Source organism: Caretta caretta, chromosome 10, assembly GCF_965140235.1.
Source record: "Caretta caretta isolate rCarCar2 chromosome 10, rCarCar1.hap1, whole genome shotgun sequence".
In the NCBI taxonomy this organism is placed as follows: Eukaryota; Metazoa; Chordata; order Testudines; family Cheloniidae; genus Caretta; species Caretta caretta.
In genome coordinates, this window is record NC_134215.1 from 46,980,329 (window position 1) to 47,003,065 (window position 22,737).

The window sequence follows — 22,737 nt, forward strand, 5'->3', positions numbered from 1 at the left end:
GCTCACCTGTGTGTCATAGGCCCTCTATTATTATGAGTCGCCTTTAACTCCTGTGGCCTGTGCGCGGCGTGGGCGTTCCAGCCCTGCCGTCGCTGTGCAGGTTCAAACGGCCATGGTCCCTGGGCCGGTGGAGATGGTGTCCTTGTGCCACATCTGGCCTGCCTGACACAGGCCCATGTTGGCGACCTCGTGAGAAGGGCAGAATGTGGGCGATACTGAAGCTGAGGAGGAACAAGGTGTTTAATTTCCTTCCAGTTGCTGTTGATTTTACACCGAAGGGGCTGAGATGCAGCGGTGACGGGTGGCAGGATAAACCCCTAATAGTGAGCGAATCACAGGGCACTAACTGTGAGATGTTCATCGGCAGCGTGTCCCCATCTGGAAAAGGAAGCCAACCCCCCCCCTCCTCATACGCCAAACACTGGGAAGCCTACTTGCACCCTTAGTACAGCAATGGGCTGAACTAGAACCTGGCTCTCCTCCCCCTAGATCTAGAACTCCTGCCCGACTCAAGTAAAAAGGCTTCCTTGCTATTAGCTTCTTGGCCATCTTCCAGTCAGCCTTGATGCCCAGCCTCCCGTCCCTGGGGGCGCAGCAGAAGAACAGTCTGAGGCAGCACAGCACATTCCAGTCCTTTATGGAAGACAGACACGTTATCCACACAGGAAGCAGAATAATGAGGGTGGGGATTCGCTCCCACCCCAGAAATCAGCTGCAGGGACAGCGATCGGTGCCTGATGCCAAGGGGATTTCACAGCAAGCACAGGGCTGCATGGAGGGCAGGGGGAGAGGATCAAGGCCTGCTCTAGAGGGCATCAGGCCTTCACAAAAATCAAATCCATCTGTGACTATGCTGACAATCCTTAGCTGCCCACCACTGAAACCCACCTCCCCGGGAAACCCAAACACTGCCAGTGGGGAACCTGCCCCCTCCACCAAGTCTTCTGGTGCTTTGGAAGGGCTATGGCAGCACAGCAGTGAGCAGTAAGGGAGATCTTGCTTACAATGCAAAAGGGGGCCCATGGAGTGATCATTGCCTGATGGCTCTGAAGGCAGGGCTGCTAGGGAGAAGGGAACTGGAGGCAGTGAGCTACATGGGCCCGCTCTGCTGCCTGTTCCTCAATGCAGCAGCTGAGCCTGCATAGCTTGGGGTACTCTATCTACAGCCTCCTCTCCCTCTGGAGGTTGAGCTGTCCAGGGAAAGAAAAGCAAGCTTCCCATCTCAGGGGAATAGAAGAGGCCTAGCCTATGCAGAAGATCACCTAAAGCTCTGGGCTGGGACCTGGTTGGGCTCTGCTCCTGTGGCATCAAGGCACTTCCTAACTTCAGGGTAAAGCTCGGCTGTGCAGGAGGCAGAGCTGTCTTGGGGGCCAGCCTCAGACTGTGGGATGAACCTAAGGACCGTCACAACCCTCCCCACCTCATGGTCTAGGTGCCAGGCGCACCCCTCTGACCGGCCCTTGCCCATATAAACACAGAGCAGGGGGTATGTTTTCCAACACTCCACAGCACACAGTTCTTCCCCTGGGGAGAAGACGAGCGAAAGCATGAACTATGCATGGCAAAAGTGAGTCAAATCCCTTAACGCATGAGCTGCAGGTGCTCAGATGCTCAGGCAAGGAGGGGAGGGGAAGAACCTGTAGCGTACATCGAACCATTTGCTGCTCACAGACCACGCTGGTGGCTCCCTGCTCCAGGAGGCCCAGGTGTGCGGGGCACTGAGGACTGTTGGACTTAGTTGCCCAACTAGTGCAAGAACAGCCCCTCCCCTGTAATGCCCCCAATCTGAATTCCAACCCAAAGGGTCAGGAGACCACCTTCCCCCGCTGCGAGGGGGAAACAGCCAGTTCCAAGAGAACATGCTATGTTCATTCATTTACCAGCCAGGCTCTACGGCAAACAGCTCAGAAGATAAGGAGAGGGCACAGAGCAGATCATTCAAAGCCACGTGTACCCAGCCATGCAGGATTCATAGATTCCAAGGCCAGAAGGGGGCCGTTGTGATCATCTAGTCTGACCTCAACGGACAGGGTGCTTCAGCTGCCACAGCTTTCCCCTGGGGGCTCCGGGCTCATTCTGAATTTAAAGGGCGAGCCCAGTCGTTGTGCCCGAAAGGGTCTCGGCGAGAGCAGCACTGCTCCCTTGGGAGTGTACGAGGACTCCTGGCTGCCAGGCTGACTCCGGGGGCTCACTGGGGAGGAGCGGGCCTCAGGGGAGGATTTGCCAGATGCGGAATTGGAGGCTGGGAGGGGCAGCGTGGAAGGAGGAGGCAGCTTCCCGGTTACAGGATCAGCAGGGAGCTTGCTCAGTGGTAGCACTGGCGGTTCTGACCCTGCCTGGGACCTGTGGGACTGACCGCCACTGCTTTCAGAACTGAAGCAACACAGCTCGTCTCCTGCCTCAGGCAGCTTGGCTAGGTACAGAGCCGCTCTGCTGTGTAGGGGGCAGAGGGAGGAGGCATGGGGATCACCGCCAGACGGAGGTGCAGAGCCTTCACTCCACTGGCTCAGCCCCAACTCCAGCTCCTGCCGGCTGGAGAGCCTAGGAACCAGCAGGTCTGAGGCGCTCCTTTCCTGTCGCTGCTGCTGGAGGCTGCGGATGTCCTGGATTTGCTGCTGAAACCGCAGTTTCGCTGTTAGGAGAAGAGGAAGGAGATTGTCACGGGCATCAGATGATCAATTCCACTGCAAAACTCTAGGCGGCAGTTCCTTTCAACGGCCTCAGCAAGGAGTGCTAGACCACTGGGACTAACTCCTGCTGCAATTCCGCTGCAGTCATGGGTTCTCGCAAGGATGGACTGTGCTCTCCCAGTGGAACACCATGAATGGTCAAGCAGAGACCCCCAGTCACCTTTTCCAATCAAAGAGCAGGAAAGGGAGCGGGAAACTCAATGGAATTATAAAGCAAACCAGTTACAGCTGCCAAAGGTAAGGTTGAAATTGCAGAATATGCATTAAGCTGCAGAACTCACTGCCACAGGATGTTACTAAGGCAAACGGCTGGGTAAATGCTGAAATCTAGTCTATAAAATAGCAGCAGCTGAGGTCACATATGTTAGGGTAAAAATATCAAAGGCTATTAACATCCCAGCTCAAACATGCCTTCCCGTCATGGCATGATATTGTGCTTGCGCTGAGTGCCCTGGAGGCTGTCCTGCCTTCCTCTGACGCATCCAGAAACTAGATGCAGGATCCTAGACATGGAGGATTGTTGGATTGTTCAGAGACATGGTGATTCCTAACATAGGCCTTAATCTGGAGAGAGATTGTCTCTCTTCATGTAGGCGTTGGGGCCCAGATCCTCAAAGATATTTAGGCTCCTAACTCTCATGGATTTCAATGGGAGTTAGTCCCTTAAACATCTTTGAGGATCTAGTTCTGAGCGACCTCAATTCCCATTAAAACCAGGTGGGATTGAGAGCGCTCGGCATCTCCCAGGATCAGGCCCTAGTCTGCAGAAAGGCCTTGAGCTTTCACTTTTTACTGTTTGTTTTTAAATGAGCAGCCTACCTCGGTCTCTGCTGGCCCAGCACCCCATTCCCGCTGCCCTGCAGTACAGCTGCAAGCAGCAGCCTGGTGCCGTGGCAATGCCGCCACCCTACCTTTCATCAGGTGTTCGTTCTTTTGCTGCAGTCCCTGGATCTCAGAGGCCATGGCTGAAATCTGGAAACAATGCAGAGCAGCTCTGTTAGAAACCGTGCGGTGGGTATGCTGCCTGGATGGCCCCTTGCACATCTACATATTTTAGCGGGAGGCCATGAAAATGGCAGATTCCATAAGAGGCAGACAGAGAATCTGATACAGAGGGATAAAGGTGTGGAGTAGGATGCACAGAGCATGATGGGCTCTTGCAGCACATGGGCCTGGGGATCCTTCCATAATGGTGGATGGCAGAGGAGGAGTTTGCACTGATGCTCAAACTGATTTGCAGCCTCTGGCCAGCTTGATGCTGCCTCAGGAGAGCCAGATCTACAGCTCCCCACTCAGTACCGGGCTTGCCCTTGAGCTGTGGTGCGTTCCCTGGGGCAGGGCAGGGCCATACCATTTCTGTTTTCTCTTGCAGTTGCAGCCTGAGGCTCTGCGCTTCATCGGTGCTGTTGGAGAAGCCCAGATCTCCTGGCATAGGCTGCTGCTTTTCTTTTAGCTCCTGCGGAGGTTTCCCGTGCGGCTTGATGGCTCCTCTTGTGTTCTGTAGAAACCACATGAGACCAAAGACGATAGTGGTTTCATGGCAGATACCAGGAGTACCTGCTGGGTTCGTGACTCATACCTGACAGCCCTTCAGAGTCAACCGACTCCCACATTCCCAATTGCTGCCTGTGTCCCAACACCCCAAACCAGCACCGGCCTTACTGCAGTCGCCTCCTGGGTGTGAAGATGGGCTGCATGGAGCTGGACTAATGTGGGGCGGGGACAGGGGTAGGCAGTTCTTACCACTTGAGATTTCTTCACCCATTGCTCCACTGAGCACTTGTCCTTCTGGTCTCTCGACAGCTTCCTGTGCCCTGACTGCAGCTGCTGCCTCTGTCTGAACAAGCCCTTGAGCTGCTGGAGCAGCAGAGAGTGAATTTCAGGGGCTCTATGAGCCCCCACTGGCACTGGCCTAAATCTCCAGGTGCAAGAGGCTCTGGACAGTAACTAGGAAGCCTGTTCTACTTTCCATCCATTCTGGGTCCTTGGGATACCCCCACACTTTCCCAAGCTCCTTGTAGCCACCCCTGCCTTCCTGTGCCTTGCTCCGGCTAGCTGGGATATTCCATCCATCCCTGTAATCTCAAATGCCTCATGCAACTTCAGTCAGGGCTTTTGGCTACCTCCCCTCAATGTGAACATGTTCACGCAGCCACATGCCAGAGCCCATGCTCACACAGCTGCTCTGACAGCAGAATTCTGCCTGTGATGGTTCCCTTGCCCCGGAGACCACCTGCCCGCTTCAGAGAAGTATAAAGACTATGATGAGTCAGAGAGCCCGAGACAAAGACGAATGCATGGTTTGTTACCTGCTCGGTCACCAGCCGATGCTGCTGTTCCAGGGTTTGGCTCTTTTCCTGGGGGCTCCTTGTGACTTGGTCGGCCGCGCAGTGACTCAGCCTCTGCGGAGAAACAGACCCACATGAGCAGGGCGGAGCGATGAATGGACTCGGATCTCTCGCTCTGTTCTATTTCAGTTCCACCTCCTCGTCCCAGTTGGTGGAGGGGTCAAAAAGGCACCCTGGAGACTGTTCAGGGAAGCCGAACCATCTACAATGCAGGGATTCTGAATGGATTAGTGGTCAGAGCTTAGCCCATTAGGGGCTGTCCCATGTCTCCCTGGAAAGGGCAGTTTCTCTAGATCTCCAAGAAGGTCTCAGAACTGTCCCATCACCACGGTGTTACTAACTTAACGACTATTGTATCATGGTTCCGCTGAGATGCTCCATGCGCAATCAGAGCCCCATTGTGCCTGGCACCGTACTAGAACTGGTCCCTGCCCCAAAGATGTTACAGACCAGCCAGCTAAAGTGCAGGAGAAAAGGAGTGGCATTAGCTATGTTGTACCCATGGGGAACTGAGGCCCAGAAAGGCAGATTGTGCCTTTACAGCCTGGAGCATTGCTACATCTGGATATCTCATGGGCTAAGCAATAGGCAAGACTGACCCAGGCTGAGGCTGGGGAGCAGGTGTCCTAAAGAGGGTGCAACTTTGCGAGCTGGCCAGGAGCAACCTGACTGAGCGACATTCTGATAAGGGGATGTGCCCTGTGGTGCTTTGTTACCACATTTAGGGCCAGTTGAGTGATGCAGTCCATGGTGTTTGTATGTCTTGCTGTTGTATCTGACTGTCTTAGGACTCACCTGGCTCCCCGCACCACAGGAACTGAGTGCCTCCAGAGCCTTCATGTATTATCCTCACACACCCCTGGGGGGAAGCACAGAGCTCCCAACCCCATTATACAGATGGGTAGCTGAGGCTCAAAGGCCCAGATCCTCAGAGGTATTTAGGCACCTAACTCCCTTTGGAGAGCTGGACTAGAGAAATTAAGGGCAGGTTTTCAAAGGGATTTAGGCACTTAACAATGCCAATAGGCTTTTGAAAATCCCACTGGGCACCTAGCTGCATCGGGCACCTAGATCCTTCTGGAAAACTGGCCCTAAGTGACTTGCCCACGGTCCCACAGGGAGACTGAGGCAGAGGGCAGAAATGTACTCATGTCCCCCAAGCCCCAGGCTGGTGCTCTAACCACTACCCAGCCTCTCTGCTTTTCTCTCTGTTTCTGGACCATAGCCAGTAAAATGTTGGTTTGTTTAGGACCAACTCAAGGGGGTGTGAAGGTTAATTTGCAGCATTTACTCCAACCAGAGGGGAGATAGGTCTCATGGGAGACAGGGCAACAATGGGTTTATTTCTCTTTGTCTGCCTTGTCTTTTAGCTTGGTAATACAGTAGCAGAGCAGGCATCTGTGTTTGAAGCCCATGGTCTGAAGGGAAACACAGAGGGAACTGGAGTTATGCAAGCAGGGACAGTGGAAGAAGCGCTGTTGGTTGATGTTTTAGGAGAGAAGCTGAATTGGAAGAAAGAATTTGTGTACTTGGGAAGTACGCTGAGTGTAAGGGGACTGCTGGCCCCTCACTGGAACTTAATGGGGCCTTTTAGAAAGGAGAAGGGCTGATGAGAAATCAAGACCCTGAGACTGACAGTCCCCAGGGCCAATGGAGAGAGGCCAATGCTCTAGTCAGCCTGATTGACAACACATGGAGGCCAATAAGGGAGTCGGGAGTGTGGCGTCCTGTCCTCCATGTGAGCTGGAGCTGCCTGCCCAGAGGGGCAGAGCTAAGGAGAGAGCAGGAGCTTGAGGGGCCGGAGGAGCAGCCCAGGAGGCAAAGCTCTAGGAGTGTTGAGGCAGAGTGGGGCTGGAGCTGGAGCTCAGGCAGTCTGGTGCTGGGTGCGGTGAGCAGCTGGGGAGAGCGAGGGGGACGCTGGGCAGCGGGCCCAGTGCAGGGAGATGCCCCCAGCCAAGAGGCTCTGCTGGCCAGACTTGGAGGGGGATCGTAACCCTGACGGGGGGCTGACGCTGGGAAGAAGGGTCCTGCCACCTAGAGCCTGAAGGTGTGTGGCCCCTGCCAGAGCAAGCGTCCGACCCGCAGCATCCCTGCAGCACAGCCAGGGCCTGGGCATGAGGCCTAGGACGAGAGGAACAGGTTGTGAACTGCCCTGACATTCCAGCCACGGCTGGTTGTGATGTCCCCGTGCTGCAGAACGGGGTGATGTGTTTTCCTTTAACCTTTCCCATTTTTTCCTTATTTTTTAAAAATTGACTGCTGTTTAATAAATTGTATTTGCTTTGAACTCTAGGCAATGATCAGTGGGTCAGGAAAGTGTCCAGTGCGGAGAGAGCACCCCGGAGTGGGGACACCTTAGCCCCTACCCTAAGTGATCATGATAAGACTGGGGGTAAAGCCTGCCAGGAATCCTGGGCCCAGCCTTGTTGGGGTTATGAGGACTCTGCCACACAGGAGCGTGGAAGGGGAGCCCTCTAGGTCAGGCAGGTCTCTGGGTTAAAGGAGTGGGAGTGAGGACTCATCCTTTCGCTAGCTCATTTCACCAGCGTAGTGTATAAGCCAGGAAAGTTCCCCACAATAGCGGAACCATTCCCCTACTTACATTAGTGCCACTGGGGAGAGGGCTGGAGAATTAAAAGAGTAATGTGCATGGGTGGCAGGAGTACTGTGGGATCATCAATTAAGGCACAAATTGAAATGAGAAGCGTACGCTGTGTGTGTTTGTCCCTGCCTGCTCTCTGGTTTGAAACGATGGGTCTTACGGAGATGGGAGAAAAGAAGATACAGGCAGTAGAAAATAATATACTGAGGAGGATGGCAGGCAGGTGGCAGGTAGTCAGTGTGCACATGGAAGAAATTAGGGGGAAGATGAACTTGGGACTGTGAGCGATAGATAGATTGGAAAGTGCATGTTTGTGGTGGGCTGGACGTGTGATAGGAACGGGAGAAGAACAGCAAAGAAAGCCTGGGAGGAAGAGGATGGCAAGAAAGGGCATGGGAGACTGACAATACGATGGAAAGAAAAGGGCTGGAACTCTAAGACCAGTGCCATGGATCCGAAGGAGAACTGTGGGCCCTCCACCTCTGTGTAAACGGGAAAAGAAGTGAGGAAGCAAAGTGAAGTGAGCTCTTCAGGGCAGAGACTGTTTTCTAGTCTCTGTACAGCGCCTAGCACAATGGGACCTCACAACCATACTAAAAATATTAAAGGAGCAGCTAGGTGGTTGGATACAAAGTCCTAGGCAAGGCTATGTCTGAGGTCTCTGTGCCCAGAGGGTGCCACTGATGGGCACTGGGGTTGTTGAACATGCCCCTAACTCTCCGACTTTGTTACAGTGAGACACATGGTGCAGATTTGAGGGTCACAACTGAGATGGCACACAGAGCAGCTCTCCACATCCCTGCAGCATCATCCGGCAACCCTGCATTCCCGGTGGGAGCCCTTTGGAGGCAGAACCGGGACAGAAACGGACCCAGAAATGGACTGGAGTTCCTTCAGGGGATGTTAAAACCCCTGCATGAGCTGTGCTGTCCCACAGGGGGCCTCTACTGTCACTCACCTTGAGGAGCCCCTGCAGGTCACACAAGTAGGTCAAGGCCTGGTCCTCCTGCAGCGCAGCCCCTTTCTCTGTACAGCCTGGAGCCAAAGCAAACAGTGAAGGAGAGACGGGGTGAGGAAAATGTTATAGCAGCAGCTGCAAACATTGAGTCCAGCACTCCTCAGCCAGCAAGTGCCTTGTCCACACCCCCCCCACAAAAGAGCCTTCCTGTTAACCATCATGCTCAGGTCCAGGGTGCCAATAGAATTAACAGCCAGGAGGGACCATCAGATCATAGAATATCAGGGTTAGAAGGGACCTCAGGAGGTCATCTAGTCCAAACCCCTGCTCAAAGCAGGACCAACCCCCAATTTTTGCCCCCTCAAGGATTGAGCTCACAACCCTGGGTTTAGCAGGCCAGTGCTCAAACCACTGAGCTATCATCTAGTCTGACCTCCTGCATGGGCCAGGCCAGAGAATTTCACCCAGCTCCCCCTAGATTAAGCCCAAGACTTCAGTCAAAGTATTTCAGTCCTCTGGAAACTGAACTGTTGGGCCAAATGGAGAGAACAGGAGGGACCAAGATGCCACCACTGCCCCTGCAGAGAGCAGCTGAGCAAGTCAAACCAGCAGAGGACATTAGACTCGGGGTGATCATGTAGGGAAGGGAGAAAGAATGGACCAGCAGGTGACAGTCACCACACTTGTGTAAGAAAGAACTCAGAGTCCAGTAAGTGATTCTCCAGCACCTGCCATCAGGGATCTCCAGGCCCTCTGCAAACGCTGATGAACTGAGCCTCCTAACCTCCGTGAGTCAGAGCAGCTTTTATTTACAGGGAGAAGCCCTTACTTTGAATCATCTTGTTCAGCTGGGCCAGAAAGGCATCACACCGGGAGCACTTTCCCTGGGAGTGACTGTCACGGCTCTGCCTGAGGCCCCAGTTCTGTACTTCTGTGGGGCCGGATGCCTGGTGGCGTCGGTGGGCGTCATCTCTCAGGACCTCCACTTCTGCCAGCTAGTCAGGATGCAAAGGGGAGGTCAGACAGGAGCATTTAAATGTGTGACCTGCGCATGGGCCAATCACTGAGACAGCCACAGACTGTCCAGGATTTCCAGTGGGAGAGAGGCTCTGGCCTAAGGGATAGCATAGCCTATTGGGATGGGAGAGCGACGACCTCTGTCCATAGGTATAGCACAGGCAGCAGCTGCACCAGCTTTCCTCCACCACACTGCAAATGTGCCTCTCTCTTGACCTAGTGGGAGCCCCACAAGGAGGAGTGTGGAGTTCAGTCCCCATGGCCCATTTGATCCTTGTCCTCTGTGCTGCGACTGCCAGCAGGGATTGCACTAATGCTGGCTGTGGGGGTGCGGTTTTAAATGCAGGCACCTCCATCCCCTAGGAGCCAGGCCAAAACCCCAATCTTCTTTCATGGTGGCTGCCAACCTGCCACCAGCTTTTAAGAGCCCTAGGAGCAGGGCTGGATTTGAACCGGTGGCTCCACAGCTCAGCCTCAGTCTCCTGTGCCATCCAGACCCCCGCGATAACATCACACATCATCCTTGCTCTTCATCGGCAGCATTCACTCCAGCCTGCTAGATGTTGGGAGGGGATGGTGAGTGCAGAGAGCATTTCCAGGGCTTCATACCCACCGTCAGTGCTAATTAGCTCTCTTGCTTCACACTACCAATCACTCCCCAGCCTCTCCTAGTATCCTCCCCCCCAACCACTCCCCAGCCTGCCTGGGTATCCTCCCCTGTCCATCCTCTCCATGGAACAAGTAGTAGCAGCCGGAGCGTGTGAGGGGAAAATGTAAATTAGGGCAGCTAGACAATTTGGATTAACTTGCCCAGGGATGTCATGGAGATAGGGGCAGACTAGAGGAGACATAGGCCGAGGACACACCTGTGCAGCTGCACAAAGGATAGTCTCCGGCACAAGAGGTTCTCTCCAGCCCTGTCCTCTCTGATCATCTCAAGAGCTTCACGCAATGGCCACAATGTTCCAGAGGATTGAGGTTATGAACAGATTTCTCGAGTGTGCTGTTCAGAATCAGCCACGTGTTCTTGGGTGCACATTGGCTGCTGGATTCTTTTGGAAATCTGGCCCCACCTGTGGGGGCCAAGCACTCGAAAATCCGACCTGCCGCGGAGTCCTCTGGAAAGTCCTAGCCATAGTGTGACGCTGTTGTGCAGATGGGGTAAGATGGAGCTGGAAAGGAAGATCTGGCCCTATCTGTGTTACGATCACAGTACGAATTTAGTGACACCCCCCACACAAAATCATATGAGCCTTTCCTTGGAGTGTCCTTGCATGGAGGGGGGACACGGACGCACAGCTTTCTCAGGCGTTACCTTCAGCTCTAATGAAGAGGCTTGAATCTCCAGCTTGTTTTTTTCCATCTCACTTGCTTGTCGAAGGTGCCTCAATGCCTGTTCTCTGTGGACACAAGTCCCTGCTTTAGTGAAACTGCCTGTTTTCTGGAAGAGCCTCCACCCTCCGGTCCACCCACTGTTGCACCATCTTTTATGTTGCAGAGTCTGTAACCAGGGGCCTGGAGGTCTGTCCGGTCTCGAGAGGCTCCAGCCGCATGTAACTCATACTGCTCTTGTCGCAGCTCCACACGGTCCCATAAGGCTTCGTGGCTCAAGAGCATTGAGCAGAGCCCCAAGCAGGGAGCTCAAGATGCTATAAGGGGTGGGCTTCTCCCATTGGTAACCAACCTGCTCCCTGTTAAACAGAGGTGGGTGACATAAGCCCATGCACATGCAGGCCCAGACTACTATGTAGGTAGCGAGGAAGGACGAGGAAGCACACCACGAGACTGTGCTCGCGGGGTCAGATTGTGCCCCAGAGATCAGTGCACAGAAGGACTCTCCATGCACAGGTCCTATGAGCAATGGGAAAACATCAGCCACTCCTTGCAGCAGCATCCCTGCCCTGTCCCTCAACCCAGGCAGGGCGTGTGGGGAGGGATGGGCGGACAGGGGTGGAACTGGTGCTCCCCTTGGAAACCTACAGGGATTATGCAGGAGAGGTAGTCCAGCCTGAGGCCCCCCAGGCTAGAGGGGGTCTCCAGAATAGGGAAGGGCTGGCGGTGCAGCTCTCCCAGGAGCAGAGAAAGCTGAAGTGTCCTGGAGCCAGTGGAGAGACATAAGGGCCTTTAGCAGATCCCTAGGGAGCCCCACCCCCACTAAGGGTGGAGAGAGAAGCCTTATGGAAAAGTCAGGATAACACTTTGTGAGGTTTCAGAGTAGCAGCCGTGTTAGTCTGTATTTGCAAAAAGAAAAGGAGTACTAGTGGCACCTTAGAGACTAACCCATTTATTTGAGCATAAGCTTTTGTGAGCTACAGCTCACTTCATTGGATGTGTTCATCCAAAAGAATACAGCTCACTTCATTGGATGTGTTCATCCAAAAGAATACAGCTCACTTCATTGTGAGGGGCAGCTTGTAGGGAAAGCTCATCCCTGCCCGTCTCCCATGGTTTTCCCCACTGCACGGCATGACCCAGGCCAGTACAAGGAGCTAGCGCCATGGCCGACGCTATCCTCTCCCAAAGTGGCAGAGCCTAGTTTGCTCCTCCCCCTCTCCCTGGCCGATCCCACTCCCAACATGGGGCCGTAGCTCCATGCCATCCAGCCCTCAGCCTGGCTCTTCTGGCTGAAAGGGGCCCTATCAATCTAGTTCCAAGGGCTCCCATCAGTTCCCTTCTGCTCTGGAAGACCTGGGGCCCAGCTCCACCCCAGCGCAGCAGTTAAGCTCTACAGGGACACACTGGCTCTCAGTTGCTCTCCCAGCATAGGGCTTCCATGTGGGGAGCCTGCCAGAACCTGCCTGTGGCAGCCTTCACCCCATGGTGGAAGGGCTTGCTTTATAACTAGGTTTTTAACAAACCACTCTCCTGGCCCGGGATGGGCTCCTGGGCCTGGATAGGTGACTCATCCGCAGCTACCTATGTTATCACTGTACTACAGATGGCTCGGGATCCAGCTGTGCTGACCCCAGCTGGTGAACACCTTAGGGATATGGCCCAGCTCCAGCTTTTGGCTGGTGGGTCTAGAGAGAACTTGCCTCCTGAACCAGGAGTGCCTCTCATGCTCCTGATGTTTGGCGTTCCCAGGGCTGACTGTGGGGCAGGCTGTCCTGGCCTCAATGCTGGCTGCCACACATTGCGGCATCTAGGAAGTTTCTGGCACATGCCCAAGAGGAACGTTTCCCTTTAATAACTAGCGCAATCCCTCTCTCTGGTGGCTGGAGCGGGGTTCGACGCAGCTGAGACAACCGTTTGCTAGAGATGGGTCTGAACCAAAACTCTCGACCCAAACTGCCCCCCTCTTCCAGAATGCTGGACCCAGATCTCTCTGTACGTCACCATCTCTGGCACTGGGCCCCCTCTGCTGCCGCTGCTATAAATGAGGTGACTACAGCAGCCAGGCAGAGGCACAGAAATGCCCCCCTGAAAAGCAATAAACTGTTTCTTTCCCACGTGCATCTCCACTTTCCACATGGGGGTGGTGTGTCCCCTGGGAACTTCCCAAAGGCTAGTGGAGCAGAGCTTTGGTCTACCTGGAGACATGTTAGAGGGGACAGGTCTACTAGATTTGCACTCACCACCTCATCACATTGCAGGTCAATGGCTGTTCTATTCACAGACACAGGGCCAGGCTCATTCCCGGTGCAACTCCACTGGAGTCTCTGGAGTTACACCAGGGAGGATTCTGGCGCATACCTTTTAAAGTTACATGGCGGGGGAGTTGTGCCATGCAGTGGAGACAGCGCAGCCTCCCCTGGGGTTTCCCTGGTGGGGGCGGCATATGAAGCACCCAGAGCTCAGTACTGCCCTAGGACTGAATCCCTGCTAGCTCCGTACCTCTCCGCCAGCTGGTGCTCCAGAGAGGCGACAAGTTGTTCCAGTCTCAGCTTCTCTGAGCTGCATTCAGTGTACTGGCAATAGACAGAGGATGCAGGTTAGCGTTACTCAGTGAAGTCACCTAGTTCATCATCAGCCGCTCCTGCTCTCTGCTAGCTACTTACGCAAGGGCTATTTGAGTTACCCCAGATGAGCAGCTAGCCCAGACAAGCCCTCTGATATTGTCGCTGGTGTTCCTTATTCACAGACAGTACAATGGCTGGTTCTGGGCTGTATTCTTATCCCAGGGAGTCACCCCCTGCCTGACACCAGAGTAGGGAGGGCTCTTTGCTGGTCAATCTAATTTGCTGATGTTCAAGAGAAGGGGGTAGGCAGCTCAGACTGGGGTTGAGGTAGATCTCCAGAAACAGCCAGGGACTAATCCAGCCACCTGCCAGGCATGTGCAGTGAACTCTGGAGAACCACTAAGGGAGCTGATCCAACCAATGGACACATACTGGCACAGAAACACACACCGCTTTGAGATGAGTCCGTCTGAGGGGAGAGGCAGCCTGGTTCCACTGACAGGGAATTGGCCTGGGACTCGAGAGACCACGCTGGTCAATGGAGTGACCACGTGCAAGTCACTTCCCTTCCCATGCCATCCTTTGGCTTGTCTATTCTGACTGGATGCTCTTTAGATCAGGGGAAGTCTCACTCTGGCTGTGTCTACACTGCAATTGGGAGGTGTAATTGCAGCCTGTGTACAATCCTGATCAGTTAAGAACTAGGGCAGCCTGTGCCATCACCCATGCTGCCAAGGGTACACTGCTATTTTTAGTGAGTGGCTCCATCCAAGCTAGCGCAGGTATGCTGCAATCACACCTGCTGATTGCACGGTAGACATATCCTCTGTGTTGGTACAGTGCCTAGCACAACAGGGCCTTGATCTCAGCTGGGGCCTCTAAGTGCTCCTGGAATCAAATAATAGTGTAATAACCCGGCATGTCTCTGCAGGATGTTCAGACAAGTTTGGTACCTGGCTCCTGGCCGATTCTAACTCCAGGTGTTGTTCTTCCAGCGCCGTATCACGTGTTTTCAGCATGTCCCAAACCTTCTGCAGCTCTTCTCGGACCAGCGCTAACTCTGTGTCTACTTCCTCCAGGGAGGCCTGAAGCATGAGAGAGAAAAATCGGCATGAGTCTCCTCTGCCAATAAGCTGTGGAGGAGGAGCAGAGAGTCAGACGCCATTAGGGAGTATTCCATTTCCAAGCACATTTATGAAAGCGCTTCCAGATACGACAGTGATGGGTGCTTTAGAAATGGATGTAATATAAAACCAGCCGCATTCCCTGATCTCAAGATACAGGCTGTTCTAGCCAAGGTCACTCAGCAGGTATTGCCGCACACCAGATCAGCAGATCCTACACCAGCCCCAGCTATGGGATGCAACCAGCTTCAGGTGTTAGCCTTAAGATGTCCACATAAGCCAGCGTGAGCCTATGGAGTATTGTCAAACTCCACAGCCATGCTGGGGCTAATCCATGGCCGAGTGACAGTTTGAATGCGTCGCCTCAGTTCTCAACAATACTCATTACATGGCAACACCGAGGAGAAGTGATGCCAGTGGAAGATGAGGGTGGGTATCTCACCCATTCCCTCTCCATGGGTCCTGACACAGTGCCAGGCATAGACCAGCCATGGAATTCAAGTTCAAGCAAAACCTTTGACCCTCTTAGAACTCTTCCAAAAGTTCCCAGGACTGAGTCAGAGACCTGCCCAAATGTACTGCATAGCTCCAAGGCCTTGATCGTACAATGAGATCTCCTGGGCCTGCATGCCGCTCTCTTGGAAGGTCAGAGTTCAAAATGCTCAACCAAATGGTGGCCTAAAAGTTGGACAGGTGGGAAGGAAGCTGTGTGCCACATGGAATAACACTCAGACCCTTGAAACGTAGCATATTCCTTACAGAGAGAAGTGGACGCAGTGTGTTCCCGGATCGAGCCCCGCTATCAAGGCTTTCTGCATGTTTCCTAGCTTGTTTGGGAAACACAGGAAGGCTCTACACTGCGTGTGATTATTATGGCCAGTGTCACCATGTTCTTGGCTTAGCAGCAACTATATTCATTTAATAATAATTTCCATTTATTTCAACACCTTCCATTCCCCAGGACCCTGCCATTCTTCCCCATTGGAGAGGAAGGGTCGCCCAGTAGTTAGGGCACTAGCCCAGGACTTGAAAGAGCTGGGTTCAATTCCTTATTCTAGCATAGATCTTCTGGTGTGACCCTGGGCACATCACTCAGCCTCTCTGCACCCCAGCTGTACAACAGGGTAATAGCACTGCCCTACCACACGGGGGGGGAGGGGGGCTGGGAAGAGCAATACCTTGAAGATGACAAGGTGCTCAGAGACCACAGTACTGAGGAGCAGATAAGAACCTCAAGCCGTGCACCACACTTCTGCCAGACTCACAGAGCAAAACAGGGGCTTGTTTATTTCAGACTAAGGAAAACAACAGACCAAGGACAAAGCGCTCCAGGGCCAGATCCTCAGCTGGTGTAAATCTACGCAACTCCGCTGGCTTTAAATCAAGCATGTGCATAAGTGCTTCATTCAGCTGTGGCATCAGACCCCTAGAACTGGCTGCTCTGAGAGCCTGCAGGCCACCCCTGCCGAGATGGGTTACTGAATGCCACTGGCACGGCTGCAGTTGTACCTTGTACCAAGTCACTCTAACAGTGTAAAGACGTCAGGGTGTTTCCTCTCACCTTGATGTCTCCTGGCTGCTTTAGTTTCAGTTCTTCTAATTCCTAACAGTAAAAGAAAGGAGATTTAGCCTCCCTGCCCATTCTCTTCCTAGGTGCCCTCCTCATGCTGTTCCCAGGCCTGCCTGCAGGGACTTTCTTCTCCTGGAAGATGGTTGGTTGGTTTTCATGTGTCCTCATCTCTTGGCATCCCCCGCAGGGATGCACATATTCATTCCCACCATACCCTGAGGCTGGCCACCTCCTGGTACATCCCCACAGTGGGGGGCTCTCTATATTTCCTTTGTGTAACTATCGTCTGCCAAGTGTCTCAGTCCTAGTTTCCTGTCATTGGGCTCTGCAGAACCCCCTGAACCCCATAGTTAGGAGAAGTTCCTTAGCCGCATGGGAACAGAGTGTGCTCTCCATTAGTCAGGATGAGCCCAGAGCAACTCCACTGTCCGTGGATTCACCCTGGCGTAACAGTAGAATCTGGCCCCCAGACTCTTCCCAAGGAGGCACTCATCAGCAGGAAGGGACCAAAGAGAAGGTATCACACTCCATGATACCCATCCTGTCCTCTGCAGAGCACTCTGGGATTCCTACCCTCCCCCTCCATCACCTCCTATGTCTCTACACACAACAGCTGTAAAGTACACATCCAGCCTGCACCTCTCTCAGAGTCCAGATCAGCTCCTCCTTTTCCTGTTGGGATGCAGTCTCCCTCTGGAGCTTCCGCTTCAGGCTCTCCACCTCAGACAGGTCCCCTGAGGCCATCAAGCCCTGAGGGCTCTCCGTGGCCAACGGTTCTCCTTGAGGACTAGAAATCTGAGAACTGAGATACAAAGCAGATGCCGTTCACCATCAGTGGACATGATCCGCATTTCAGCAGAGTCCCTGGAAGGACCTTCACTCTGCTCTACAGCATTGTCTAGGGTGTCCTCCAATGCCCCCAGGGGCTGCAATCATCACTTTAAGAGCCCACATGCAGATAAAAGTCTGATCCAAGTTCACTTTCCTTCCAGGTCTCCCTTTTCCTGTTCCCCTTTTCAAGCAGCAGGATGGCCATCCCGCAAGGCTGGCCATTGGTAACATACAGCCTGGAGAATGGGGTGAGTAAGGTGAGTAGCACAAAGACAGTCAGACATGCTGCTGGATATGTGGCATAGTGAATATGGGTATGTCAGGGCAGCATGCAGGATGGGACTGATGGACTTTCAGGAGACAGACAGACACTCACCTTCCTGGAGAGGACACAAGACAATCCATCTCTAAGCCAGATGTTGCTGTGGTATTGGAGGTTGCTGGGAACTTGATCTGCTGGAAAATACACACAGAGATGTCACCTAGGCAACAGCAGCTCAGACCTGTTGCTCCCTGGCACACAGCTCGCAGCTTGTCCTCTGCAAAGAGGTGGCTGAATCTGGACTCCTGCTGCAGCGGAAGCACATCAACATCACCTCCCAGACAGTGACGTCAATGCCCCACTGCTCCCCAGTGGGGTTGGTCAGTATCATTAACCCCAGTTTACCGAAAAGGAAACTGAGGCACAAAGAGGTGCCGCAACTTGCCCACAGTCACAGAGCAAGTCAGCAAATGAGCCAGGAACAGAACCCAGGTCTCCTGCCTGTTGGGGTTGTGCTTTAGCCACAAGCCCTGGCTTCTTGGCTACTATTGTTCAGTATCTGTTAATTCTACAGGTGTGTTCTGAGGTTATTTGCAGCTCACAGCTAGAGCCAGACTGGACAGGGACACTGCAGGGTCCAATTTCCATTGCATTTCTATGCCAGACAGTCACTCCCAGGAAGTGGTTAAAGCCCTGATCTTGCATCAGGATCTGCTACCATAGGCCTGTGCAGTCAGCGGGGGCATGAAGATCTGCAACTATGGAGTCTATTGCAGGATTGGGGCCTAAGTCAGACAGGGTCTGATATAGTAGCACGTGTACCGTTGCCCTTTACCGGGGAAGGCAGGGTTGGCACATCTGTAACAGTCCTTTCTACCAACTGAATGAACAGTGTTATCTCTTTAGCTTAACAGACAGAGGCTTCTGTAGTCAGAGTGGCAAGGACTGAGTTTGAATCCTGTTACCGTCACCTGGCTGGTAGCTAAGCAGAGAGTTCTACCAGGGTACAGCCAAAATTCAAAGCACAGATGTGCACACACTCTGCACGGCTCCAATACAAACACTGAACAGAACAGGTGGAAAAGCAACCGTGGTCACGAGATACTAAGGTTCTAGGCCAGATCAGAGACAAAGCCGGATCAGCCCCATGTGGGCTGGATGCTGTAAGGGTTGAGGAGCACAATTAAAATGCAGGGTATTTAAATGTACAATGAAGTCGCTATGGAGTCACCGTCATGTCGCTGAGCATTAGGGAGGTTGCAGCACCAAGCAATAGAAAATAGCTCAGTAGAGATCATGGCACAGATGTGGGTACAACACCCAGCCCTGCTCTGGAGACACCTAGAACGGTACCGACCTCATGGTGGGGAGTAGCACTGTCCCAGCGCCTGGACTGCAGCAGCTGCACTTTGCCATTCAGAGCCTGACTGCGGCTCTTTTCCAGCTCCAGCTCCTGCTTACAGGCGTCCAGTTCAATCCGCAGAACGGAAGCGCCGCCCAGCTGCCAGAGGGGGAAGAAAGCAAGATGTGTATGAACCTTCCCGATGCCCGCCCGCCCTGAAAGCCATGCTTGGTGGGACACCAGTGCACGCGGATCACAGCAGCATGGCTGGCCCCTGGATAACGGGCAATTGTTACAACACACCAGGCAGATCTCAAGGCTGGAAAAGAACAGATGGGGGACCAGAGCCAAGGAAGGAACTCACCCTTTTGTGTCCACCGCATTCCCCACTGCCAGTGTGCTCTGAGGGCTGGGGAGCAGAATTATGATACAGAAGTTTACACATACATTTCAGTCACTGGTTATTTAGGTCATAAGCTCTTTGGGGGCAGGACCGTCTCTTGGTTCTGTGTTTGTACAGTGCCTATCCCAATGGGGTCCTGGGCCATGGCTGGGGCTCCTTGGCACCCCAATTTAATAATAAATGGAAATACTTTGCTGTAGTTTAGAGACTGGCAGACTGTAGAGAAATCCAACCCAAGGCAGAATCTCACTCAAAATACCTTTGGAAAAGGAAAGTCAAGGAGGGGGAAGAATGAGCTAAGATGGAGGCCAAGGGGGTTCCACACCATAACAAAAGTACCACCTCCAACTGCTCTTAAGATGTGACAGTGGGACCCCTAAAGGGCAGATGTTGCGGAGAGTACAGGAGCCTGAGTATCCACAAGGATGCCATTCCTGGAGGGGAAGACCTAGTCCACTAAAGAATCACCTGAAAGTCCATCCATCATGCCAGGGTATCATGAGAGCCAGCACTAAGAGAGGGTGCTCCAGATGGACTGAGGGTAGAAATAACATGTGAATGCATGGCCTAATTGTAATGTATCCCTGTAGCGGAGTCAGATCCCAGCAGGAGATATTTCCCTGGGTTTCTAGGGAGCAGAAAAGATTTCCACCAGGCTCCCAAGACTGTAACTGAAACCATCATGCGTCCCTGCCACGAATCGGGCACATGGAGATAGGAACAAAGCCATTCCTACCTTCAGCTTCCTGATCTCGGACTTCATCTCCGCTTTTTCATTCTCCAGCCTCTTTATCCTGTCGCTAACAAGAAACAAATGCAGGGAACCCAGTTATTTTCCAGAGAAACCAGAGATTTCCACAATATCCACTCCCTGGAAGCCAATCTGAGAAAAGGACGGACGAAACCAAGAAGTAAACCAATAAATCTCCAGTGTCATAAACAGGATCTTAGCCCCAGTCTTTTTTATTTGGCAATAGCAACCCAATGGAATTTTGCTGCTGAATTCAGTGGTTCAGGAGAGCCAACATTTCACACATTACAGCTGGGGGTAGATTGCTACTTGTGTGCCAATTAATAAGAGACTGTCCTAAACCATGGCACAGGATCCTTAAAAGAAAGTCTGGTCAACTCTGTGAGCCCCAGGATCCAAAGTCAGCAACTCCATGATCAGCAGAGTTACACAGGGAATGAATTAGGTCTGCAGGAGCTTGGAAAAGAGGCAGATGCCTACATTGACTAGACAGCCCATCATCACCCAACACTTCTTCGGGCCTGGTGGGTAATATCGAGGGACCCAAGATCTCTCATTGTTAGAGTCTTCCTATAGTTTTATACAAAAGGGAAGTCCTGGCTTGTAACTGCCTCCAACAGGATGGCGGATGAGCCATTCAATTAACAAGAACAGCTGTTCCCTACTGTCTTCCAGGCAAGAAATCTCCCTCCCGTCACCTGCCAGTGACTTCCCAGCCAGTCAATCTAGTAGTTCTGTAGCATGACAGGATAAGCAAGAACTCACTGGGTTTCCTGGATCTTTTTGTAAAGGGCCTCTTGTTCTGAAGTCCTCTCTGAGCCTGATCCCGGTACAGACTGGAAGGAACAAATATAAGAGGTTTTTCAAGTAACTTGAGGTGTTGGCTTCCCTCATCCCCGATCTGGCACCTTCCCCAGCTTAACAAACCCACCTACCCCAAAGCAACTGCCTCCCTTGTGTGTGTTTGGGGGGTGGGTGGCACATGGAGAGCTAGGATCTATCACAGTGAGTCCATAATGTCCTTTGCTTGGTTCCATCTTTGTTATCAACCAATCATTCACCTCCCCAGAACCCACCAGCCCCCAGGCTTGGAACTGGCCAGAACAGCAGCTTGTATTTAACCAAAGACCTTTTTCATTCCTTCCAATGGTACTGAGGCTGAACCCTGGCTTGTGGCGCTGCCCTGAACAGCCATTGACCTGTTTTGCTACGATTGAGTCAGATGCTAAAGAAAGTATGAAACGGGATGTGCCAGGGCTTCAGCCAGAACTCTGCTCACTCATTCCAGCCTGCTCTGATAACGGCTGTGATTTACATCCCCGGATCAAGTGGTGAGATATGACACTGTATGCAGCTTACAAAAGGGAGATGAAAATAAAAGCGAGGCAGGGGTTGACTGGTGTCTCTGCAGCACTGTGGGCACCCAGATGTACCACTGGACACTGTGTTCAGGACAGGGGAGATGAGAGGGAGAGAGAGGAGTGGAGCAACTGGCTATTAGGTGAGGGTCTCTGGGCTGGGCTATGCAGGGAGTCAGACTGGATCATCAGAATGATCCCTTCTGGCCCTCAGACCAATGTGTCTAGGAGTTCTCCCTGGAGGAGGAAAAGGGCGCATACATCTCTCTGTTGCTTACTGTGTTTGTAGCCAGCTCTTGCTGTAGCTGCAGCAGCTGGGTGGCCTGTTGCTGCTCCCTCAGCTGTCTCATTAAATCTCCATTTTCTTCCTTCAGGCTAGGGGATAAAAAGGGTTGTAAATTTACACTAGGGGTGAGACTTTCAAAATGCCTGACAGGACTCAGGAGCACAAATCCCATTGACTTTGCCCGTGATGTGTGCTCCTAAGTCACTTAGGGGCTTTGGAAAGTCCCACAAAGAGCACCACGGCTCTTCTCTCGGAGCCTGGACTCAGCTGGGTTCAGTGGCTTGCAGGGGCCCAAATCTCCATTGTCCTGAGCCTTGGGGAGTCGTTCACTCCTGTGCAAAGCGAGGGCAAAGGGTCAAACACTGCCCGATCAGAATGGTGCAGCACACCCACACCGTAGTGCCAGGCAGCAGTGGATCATCCCCCTAGGGGTAGGGACCCCACTGCCCTCTAATGAATGGAAGATGACAGCATTATGGGCCGGAAGCACGGGCAACCCTGCGTAGAGTGGGGCAACTGGGCTCAGACCCAGCAAGCTTTTCACTATCTTTCCATCCTCCCTGCCCCCAAGTTTGGGTATCTGGGACCTCAGGCTGGCACATATACCCATGTCCATTTTCAGCACCTCGGTGCCAATCTGAGCTCCCAATCCCAGACCTGGGCACTCAAATCTGAAACTGGACCCTGGGTGTGTACATGGGGACACAGCATGCCAGCCTCACCAGAGACTTCCTGGCACCAGCAGCCGTGTCCCTGGGTCGATGCAGCTGTGACTCTGCTAATGCAAAACCAGGGACACAGGGTGAAGCCTTTGCTAGGCCGTGTCACGCAGGAGACTGCAGTTCACCCAGGAGCGGCACAGTCTGCACTAAAGCCTAGGCAGGGAGAGATTCACTCGACTACGGCTACCCCAGTATTGAAATCCATGGGAGCAGAATCAAGTGCCAAGTCTGCGCTGGTGCCATGTCAGGGAGAGAACTCCACGGGCCAAATGCAGCTGCAGTGTCATGGAAGCGGGCACAACTCCATTTATGCCAGCGAGCTGTCCAGGATTCCTCTGCAATGGATCCAGAGAAAAAGGGTTTCCTAAGGAGTTCTGCCCACTGTCGTCTGCCTGCCTCTCTCTGTATGTCCTTGGAGCCCAGAGGAAGCTGCAGCCTGAAGGCGAGTGGGGAGGGAAGCATGCAAGGAATGCTCCAGTTCATTTTTAAGGTGGTTGCCCTGTGCCAAGGCATCCAGGATGGTGTGTCTGAAAAAAAACCTTCTGATAAGAGAGAGGAAACCACACTGCAGGGT

General features: G+C 53.0%; 1 protein-coding gene across 7 annotated transcripts in view; it reads right to left on the reverse strand.

The window, feature by feature from the left end:
* Nucleotides 1–620: 620 nt before the first annotated feature.
* Nucleotides 621–22,737, reverse strand: part of LOC125643910 (uncharacterized) — a 39,191-nt gene continuing 17,074 nt past the window's right edge. For 5 of the 7 annotated variants that reach the window (XM_048867175.2, XM_048867176.2, XM_048867174.2 and 2 more), the window contains exons 14-30: nucleotides 21,434–21,530; nucleotides 20,563–20,633; nucleotides 19,783–19,846; nucleotides 19,008–19,052; nucleotides 18,659–18,802; nucleotides 17,416–17,495; nucleotides 16,848–17,010; nucleotides 16,200–16,241; nucleotides 14,468–14,599; nucleotides 13,450–13,523; nucleotides 10,931–11,015; nucleotides 9,428–9,593; nucleotides 8,599–8,675; nucleotides 5,000–5,092; nucleotides 4,042–4,188; nucleotides 3,602–3,662; nucleotides 621–2,632 (exon numbers count right to left, since the gene is read on the reverse strand). In XM_048867175.2, coding sequence (XP_048723132.2) covers nucleotides 2,037–2,632; nucleotides 3,602–3,662; nucleotides 4,042–4,188; nucleotides 5,000–5,092; nucleotides 8,599–8,675; nucleotides 9,428–9,593; nucleotides 10,931–11,015; nucleotides 13,450–13,523; nucleotides 14,468–14,599; nucleotides 16,200–16,241; nucleotides 16,848–17,010; nucleotides 17,416–17,495; nucleotides 18,659–18,802; nucleotides 19,008–19,052; nucleotides 19,783–19,846; nucleotides 20,563–20,633; nucleotides 21,434–21,530 — 2,137 coding nt within the window. In that variant the 3' untranslated portion in view covers nucleotides 621–2,036. The remainder of the gene's footprint in view (nucleotides 2,633–3,601; nucleotides 3,663–4,041; nucleotides 4,189–4,999; nucleotides 5,093–8,598; nucleotides 8,676–9,427; nucleotides 9,594–10,930; nucleotides 11,016–13,449; nucleotides 13,524–14,467; nucleotides 14,600–16,199; nucleotides 16,242–16,847; nucleotides 17,011–17,415; nucleotides 17,496–18,658; nucleotides 18,803–19,007; nucleotides 19,053–19,782; nucleotides 19,847–20,562; nucleotides 20,634–21,433; nucleotides 21,531–22,737) is intronic. The other 2 variants (XM_048867173.2, XM_048867177.2) reach the window with 2 other exon arrangements.